Source organism: Melanaphis sacchari, unplaced genomic scaffold (genome assembly GCF_002803265.2).
Source record: "Melanaphis sacchari strain LSU unplaced genomic scaffold, SCAv2.0 Contig64_pilon_pilon, whole genome shotgun sequence".
NCBI lineage: Eukaryota > Metazoa > Arthropoda > Insecta > Hemiptera > Aphididae > Melanaphis > Melanaphis sacchari.
The window spans coordinates 2,266,251-2,275,437 of NW_020271462.1; the positions used below are offsets into that span (position 1 = coordinate 2,266,251).

A 9,187-nucleotide genomic window follows, 5' to 3' on the forward strand; every position below is an offset into this window, starting at 1 on the left:
TTTGTAGCTTGTGTTTAATTCGTATTGTTTGCCGTGCTTTTGTATTCGCCATCGTGGATACACTTCAGAAAAAGAAGCACATCGCCGATGTACATTTTCATCGGTTGACGTTCTGACAGTTCTGCTTTTCTCCTCCGACAGTAATATTTTTCAGCGAGACGATTATCCGAACGTCGACATGTATTTAAAGACATGGAAGGAATTTGAAACCGCTTCGTACAATCTGCTCCTCAAAGATCCTACCAGGGTGAATGACGTTTAATTATTTTGTTAGAAACATAATGTTAATGGTGTCAATCTCGCGCCTTGCCATGAAAATATGTATTTGTAGTATTAAAAACGAAACATTTCATTACCATTATACTTTGTTCGCTTACAAGCGCATCTAAGTTAACATTTCATATGTGTTGTTATTTATTGTATTTGAATATTTCAAAGAAAAGTTTTTGTAATAACAACATGTTTGTATTAAACATGCAGACAGGTACTTTACTAATTCTTCAACTAATTACTTAAAAGCATAAATATTAACTAATTCTTTTCAATTTAAACAAAATATATTTACTTACTGTAATTTACCATTTTGTTAACACTTTCACTTTATACTTTAAACTTAACAGTTAACTGTAAAATAAAATCACATAAAACTATCTAATTATTTAAATATTATAATTTGTTTATAAATTACTAAGCATTTTAGTTTTGCAACATAAAAATATTAATCATATTACTTTAACATTTGTTTAGACAAATAATAAAAAATATGCCAAATATCATTACAAAAAAATTGTTTTAACATTTGTACATTTGTATTAGTAAATCATTATAAATATAAAATAGCAAAGTCTAATTTTAGTTAAAAATTTAGCACTACAATATAAAATATTTTATTGCTTAAATATCTATTTTTGTATGCTTTATTAAAAAAAATTTTAATAGTTAAATAAAACAAAATCAGATTTTAAATTTCAATCAAAACAATATAATTATTTTAAAATTGTTATGATAAGCTAAAAACATAATAAAATAAAGTTTCAAATATAATTTGAGGTATTTACGATCTTTTTTTATATAGATGACATATTTAACTTATATAAATTTTAGACAAGTTGATGGCAGGGTTAAACAAGTATTAAAATTATTATTTATTTTACTAATTTTACAATGTTTATGTGTAAACATAAATATGATTTAGAATCTAAGATGTCTACACTTCCAAATATATTAAGTGAAACAATCACTCAGATATTTATGGATCTAAACACATTTCATATTATCATGCTAATCTCAAAAGAAATTTTTAGAACTTTAATTTCTATAACTAGTTATGGTAGTTATACGTTTATTCATCATATGCGATTTATCTCATTTAATTGTTAAAATATTTGTTTTCTAGGTCAGATGCACTATGAAGTATTGCCATAGTGAATCAACTGTGCAATTAAAAGTAACAGATGATATTTCGGTAAATAACTAAATTAATTTATATAATATTAGTAAAATATACTTAATGATATTTTGTACTTTTCATATATACTTGAGGATCAAATTAAATTACCTTATTTTTAAATATTTTCTTTGATATATGTCTTTTAATTCTAAAGAATAAATTATGTCCATTATATTAGATATATTATATATATCATCATATCTATTATACAATATAACATAATTTATTTAATAATATATATTTTTGTTTCAGTGCTTGCAGTTTAAAACCTCAGATATACAAAATGTAAAAAAAATCGAAGTATTTTATGCTACAATTATGAAACAAATAACATCTAATGAACTTTGAAATTTTAATAAAAAAAATATTTGTTTTAAATTGTGAAAAATTATGATTGTAATTAAAGTAATTATTGCTATAACATCAAAATATACAAAAAAAAAAAAGTATATAAATAAGAAAATGTAAGAAAATTCCAAATGAAAACACAATACCATTTAGATAAGTTTTTTCATTATTTAATACCGTAATAATTTTGAATAATTATTTATTATTTGAGCTGAAAATGTGATGCTCTTAAAAACAATTAAATTGCTCAAAATAAAATGCGTTGAAATTGTAGTTTTAATTTGAAAATGAAATTAAACAATGTATTATAAATTTAATTTTTATACCAATACTATGTAAATAATAATTTCATTTGAATATTTTTAAATAAACAAAACAAAAACTAATAAACAATTAACTAATTTATGTATTTTTGTTTACCAAATAGCTCGGTAATCTTAAGACTGATTTTATTTTAAAGAATTTTTTCTAAAAGAGTAATAAAGTTGAATATTAATTTATTTAACTTATTTCAGTATTTCAAGTCTATTAAAAAAAGGTATAGAGGACTTTTTACACAAATGTACTATATCCATCTTACTAACTCATAACATATTAAATATTATGATTTATGTTCAAAATAAACTTATTTTACTCTGTTGTTTTTAATACTAAAAGGACAATCTATTGACTATTACTAGTTTTAGAAATAATAATATTATCTAGGGCTCTAATATTCTTAATATTTTACAATATAAAAAAAAAAAAATAATAATAAAGCACAATAATGTTTAATATAATTAAAGATTTTGTTTGACATTTTGGACTTACTAATATATGTATAAATTTATATCATATACATTGTTTAATTTGTCAATTTATTTATATAAATTATAAGCAATGAGTATTAACTATTATTCCATGTTTTTAAGTCATGCATTTAATTTCAATTTGAAAAATCTTATTTCAATGCACAATTATAATTATTCATTAGACCATCACATTACTTTGTTTTCTTTATCTTATAAGTGGGTAACATGAAAAATTTATTTTCAGAATTTTATGTTTAGTTTTATTAGTTTATTATAATTTACAGTAAATTGATTTATTATCAATTTTAAAGATAGATAACACTGATATTTGTGTTACATTTTAATGCGTTTTCCGGTCACCGTGACATATCGCGCCTTGAAAACCGTACCTTAGAGAGTCGCAAATCAAAGAATTTAATATATAAAGCTTGAGTAGTGGCGTAACTAGAACTGACATGCCTATGGCATATTAATAATTAAAAACATTTAGTATAAAATCATTTTAATAGTCGCTTTTTATCAACATTTTTTTGATTTAAATAATATAAACAAGGCAATAAAAATTTAAAATATTTAATTTAAATTTTAAGTAATATTTAGCCAGTTTTATCAAAATATCTCTACATTGATCCATTTATTAGAATTTTTAAATGCATAGATTCATACATCAATACTTAACACTCAATCATATCGTTCTTATATACTCTTTAATGATTAAACAACTATTAATTATTTAGTATTAAATATCTATAGTTATGTATACATTATACTTACCTTGGGGCTCGGCTAGATACACACACTAGTATCTATAACCGCGATACCTACTGTTAAGTATAAAAGCTCTATAATTGACATTATAATACAACTATTATGTTTAATTCATAAAAATGTTATCATTTTATGATTACCTACCTTTATTTTTAAATTATGTCTCATTTTTATTAGTTATTAACTAATTAATATTTGTTAAATATTTATATCCATATTCTATATCATGTATATTCAAATATCCAACTAATAAGTAATAACTATAAAATATTATCATACCAACCTATTGAACTATAATTTCTAATTTTCGGTTGAAAACTAATCAATAAATAAATAATTTTATTTTTACAATAGGTAATTATAAAATAAATTGAATTATTAATCAGTAGCATATTACTATATTAGCATGTATAAATTTCAATCCACATTATGTATTGTATGTATTCAGTATTTTAATATTTACTCGTCTTAACAAAAATTAAAAAAAATTGCTTGATAATTTTATCTATTATCTATTATCTAAATAGTAAAAATATGTAGATATGTAGATTAATACCTTCTAGTATCTACAATCGTATATTTATTATATGTTAAATTGTGCATAAGAAATTAATACTATAAACATAATTGTATGAATAATACTTTGTATTTTTTTTTAAATGTTAAAATATGCAATAAGTATCACATTTTATCTTTTTACTCATTAAGCTTAGATTACAATTCATATTGTATAGCTGTTTTCAAATTAATTAATAAAAAATATAAAACTGGGTTAAGTACGTCTTATATCAGACCCTAAAAATCAAATTGCTGCCGTATTGCTATTTGCTAGTCGACGATCCGAGATATTATGAGTATGGAACATACTGATATTTGTTTTATTTATAGTTCATCGATACACGCAGGCCCGGCTTAAGAGCTTGAGGACATGGTACACGCTTATGAGGCTTTTTTTTTGGGGGGGGGGCAGCATTTAAAATTTTAATAGTCTAAATAATTTTTATAAATATTACATAACATAATATTAAAATATTGTGCAAAGTACCTATTAAAAATTAATAAATATTTATTATTTTACTATAATTTTTAACAAAAAACACATTAAATTTGTAAATAGTGTAAATATCCTTAAGTGTATACATCGTTAAATATCTAGTTCAATTTATTGTGAAATTGTTGAAAATAGAGATGGTATAAACACTATTAACTATTAAGACAAAACGTCCGTAAGTCGCTCGCATTAGTCCTATATGTTGCTAGTTGCGATCGCTGTTTTAAATCTAAAAATAGATACTCATAGCATAATGTGTAGACAAATAGCATCGACTGATGATATCGGTGACGATGGTTATTTATAATAAATAATAATTATTACAAAAAAAATAAGTAAAATAAGTTTTTTTTGTACTTATTAGTTTTTTTTTATTTCCCCATCAACTTTCAAATTGAAAATTTCTAAGTAAGATAATCCTACTACTGGTAGCTTATAAAAATGTATAATTAAAATATATTATTTTAAATTATATCATATCTAATATAATAATATACTTAATTTGTTTCAATTATTTCCTATGCCGCATGGTGCGAGCTTCCACTGCTACATATATTATTTTGTGTGTAAATACTACAACAATTAAAATACATTTCAAATAATAATAATATATAATATATATATATATATATTATTATATATATAATAGTATAATAATTATATTTTCATATAATTTTGAAAATATTATCGTATTAAAAGATATAATGTATGTAGAAATAAATGAATTATGTAATTTATTGCCAAAAAGATTTTTTTTAACTTCCGTACCTCTATTATGCGCTTTTAAAAAATTTAACATTACTTACACAGTTACGCCGCTCTCTACACTCCACAAATATAAAATGTATTGTGTATAATTTTACTCACCAAAAAAACTCCGTGTAAAACAAAAAAAGCGAAGTTAAAAAAATTAAAATAAGTAATGATTAAATCTTTAAAAGACGTGATATAATATGGAAACTAAGTAAAATATCATTTTATAATATTTCAAATACTATTTATTACCAAATGAATTAGTTTTTTAAACATGTTGCAATGATATATCATATATATAATAATATATTAATATATCATTATAGTTTAAATTTAATTGTAAATACTTATTAGATAAAATTTAGGCTTAACAAATAAATTATATTTATTATACTATAATTTTATTACATTTAATTATACAACATTTAGATTTAAGAAAATAAATTATAATATAGTATAATTAATAATCATTATATATTTATGTACATAATTTTATATCTTTATTACATTTAATTAGAGAACATTTAGATTTAAGAAATACTACAGATTACAGAATTATCAATACTCCAATTATTCACATATAAATATAATAGTACAACACACAGATGTTTGAGAGATGTCGTAATCTATGCTTTAATTACGTTCAAATAACTAATAAGGCGGCATCTCAGAACATAATCAATAAAAACCCAAATGACACACAAAAACGTATTCAGTCACCCACTCAGTATCCGCTCATTAATCGTTCGATCTCTAAAATCTATGCTCTTTATTAAATTAACTTTTATTTGTATTATTTTTCGATTATTATAATATTATTTTAGTGTATAATTCACAAATATATTTTATTAAAACCTGAAAATATATCAATCAAAAATACCTAGTAAGACAAATCCGATATACAAGTACCAAAAAAGGTAAGGTAATAGGTACACTTAATTAACACGTACTCTAAGTTGCCTTATAAAAAAAAAATATTCATTAGAACCTCGATAGTCTGGACGAATTTAGACCGAGCATCATTCGGACTACCGATTCGTCAGGATTATCGGAGGGCTTTATATTTATTGCACTTTAAATTACAAAAATAATAAATAACTTTATATATAACATTAACTTCATATTACAACTACCTACTATTACCTAACCTCTTATTCTTAAAGTAAATTCGACCGCCTTCATCTTAGCCCGTTTCATAAGCTTATTTTTAATTCATTATAAAAATTTGTTATTTATAAAAAAAATTTGTTTAAATTTGTTAGGGAAAGAGGGTTAAATTTATAGTGGTTAAAACTCAGTCTTTGAATATGATTTTAGATTGCTTATTATAAAATAAACATTAACCCTTTTAAATATGTTTTTAAGAAATTATAGATAAACAATATAACTCCAATAACTACAAAAAAATCAACAGAATATAGATAATATAAATTATCACACCTATACTATAGAAGTATAAACGACCATTAACATTGTAATATAGGTATATATATATATGCATAATATACATTGCATATACTATAATAATATGAAATACTATACATATATCTGTATATAGCTTAAGCTATAATACGATGTATAAATATCATATGATATATGTACCTACCTATACCTAATACATATTTTACTATTTTAGCATGTAAGCCACTAACATAGGTAAAGCTCACGAAGCAAATAATTGTGTTGAGGCGAGATATTATGTATTGTACGAGGAGAGTTCCGCTACTATCAAAAAACAAAATAATTCTTTTTTCTCTGATAAATTATTTTGAAAAGATTGAAAGTGTGCACATTATCGACAGCTAAGACCAGTCGCTACACCCAGAAAACCTATTACCTTTATTTAACAGATGAATATTTCTCATTATTTTTGGGTAATGGGTAGATATGTACTGTGAAGTATGTCCTCTAATATTACGCTATCGTGTACTATAGCGATTAGTAACTACACAGTCTATACAGAATGGTCTCTTTCTCGTGAACCATGTTAAAATGTTAGATACCTACGCCGCTGTGCATAGTTCGTAGGTGTATTATAATTTACTTATATCATATATATTTATAATATTCAAATTTATATACTGTAATTATCTACCTACATTAGGTTTTATCTTCTATGAAATACAAAGCATTAGTCCATTATATGATAGAGTTCCCAATTAGGTAAATGTTAGTGGCAATACCTAAATAGTAAAATATAAACGTTTTAGGTAGGTATATAGATAATAATATACTGAGAGCATAATTAGTAATAGCATATCTGGAAAAAAAATACATTTTTTTTTAATCTATGGTAATAATTTACTCAACGGATAATGGTAATTGGTACCGAGGTATCTACGTAAAAAAAATTAAATTCTAAATTTTGTGCATACAAATTATTATAGATAGTTCATAAACACATAAAATGTATTGTGGTTGTAGGCGTTGTAGTCTACCTACCTATACTCTATAGTCTATGCCCTATGGGCACTAAAGCAACCGCAAAATTAAATATTTTTACTATTTTACTTAAAAACAATTTATAAAGTTGTGTGTTCATCAGTTCATGGCTATAAGGGGCATCAATAATATATTATATGGTTCCTGACTTCATGGCGCCACCACAAACAAACACGGAGTGTTTGAGAATAAGTTATATATGATTTTGACTTGTTAGTTGCTAACAACACAAGTTATACAAGGTTGGTTCTGGACGTTATGGTGAACATAAATTTGTTATGTCACGCGTGGGTCGGGCTGTTGGAGAGAGAAAACAAATGGCGTGCTGGACGCTGGCATTCTTATAATATTATTATGTCTATGGGTGTTGCGTTAGCTTATTAATTAGCGTAGTGACGCGTAATCAGGGTGGGGAGAACTTGAAATACTCCCACCATTTCGGGAGCGTTGGCCCGCGAACGGAAGTCTAACACCGCTTGCACTCGCCCGACCACCGGTGAGTTAATGTCCTAGCACTCCGAGCTCGACGGATATTTACTTTATTCAGCGGTTTGTCGAGTGTTATCAGAAATCCTCGCCATAAAGTACCTACCTTTATATTTTTATTTTTTACGACAATATCATATTATTATTTATTATCATCAATTTTTACGTAACATTTTTTTCGGTGTGTGCGTGTATGTAGTGATACCTGTTACATTAAATTACTAATTGATACATCAATCGTTTGTCACTTAATCATCACGGGTCCTGTAGGATTTTAATTTTCGACATTACTGTTTACCTTCTCTCCATCACGTTCGATTCCATCGTAAATATTGTGGTTTTCGTCCTAAACCGCGTAAGTACTATCTTATACTGTCTGTATGTGTATGCATGTTTGATTGTACGCCGAGTATCATTATTAATGTAGGTACTTATCTGTTTTTCCTTGCTTTCCTGCCAATTACCAAATTTGGTCACATTCCGACGTATCGCCTATTATGATTCATTTGATAGGATAGTATATGTTAATACTATAGCTGTAGATGGTTATTGCTCGCAATGGGTAATTCTTTTGTAAACAATTTAGAAAGTAAACAATTCATCGTCTTCTCGATTGCTGTGAAATCTATCTAATTATCAATTTATTTAAGTGCTATACTTGACATATATTTTATAAATACTAAGCCAAAATTGTGTGTTATTGTTTGATATGTTTAAAATCTGATCAAGGACGATGATTTTTAAGTTTATATAGATGAGTGAATGGGTGATAATACTATGTACTTTCACATTGTATATTATACAATGTACACAGTATAGATTAATTTTTTTTTTTTGATTAACAATAAGTAAGATTTCATGTTTGCATGTGAATAATTTAAATAATTAGATGCTCTTATCTTAAAATTATATTATAATAATTTGTATGGTAGGTAGAACTATAATAGTAAAATGTGACAAAACTAAAGTACTTAGGTACTTTTTAAAACTTAATTATAAATCAAAATTGTACCCACTGGTCACTACTCCAAATAGAAATTATTTAATAGCATGTATATTAATATAAATTAAACACAAAAGACATGTGTAACAAGAAAA

The 9,187-nt window shown here is 24.6% G+C and overlaps 1 protein-coding gene across 1 annotated transcript; it reads left to right on the forward strand.

Annotated features, from left to right (window-relative positions):
• Positions 1 to 1,798, forward strand: LOC112600478 (signal recognition particle 9 kDa protein). The gene is made up of 3 exons (XM_025347717.1): positions 1 to 247; positions 1,397 to 1,465; positions 1,703 to 1,798. Exons 1-3 carry the CDS (start codon positions 179 to 181, stop codon positions 1,796 to 1,798), a joined length of 234 nt encoding a protein of 77 aa, XP_025203502.1. The 5' UTR covers positions 1 to 178.
• Positions 1,799 to 9,187: the final 7,389 nt, after the last annotated feature.

Excerpts from the sequence above, each read along its gene's own strand:
- LOC112600478 (XM_025347717.1), top strand. The coding sequence starts at position 179 with ATGTATTTAAAGACATGGAAGGAATTTGAAACCGCTTCGTACAATCTG. Across the intron at positions 248-1,396 it reads TCCTCAAAGATCCTACCAGG|GTCAGATGCACTATGAAGTA; the intron begins GTGAATGACGTT and ends TTTGTTTTCTAG. Across the intron at positions 1,466-1,702 it reads AAGTAACAGATGATATTTCG|TGCTTGCAGTTTAAAACCTC; the intron begins GTAAATAACTAA and ends TTTTTGTTTCAG.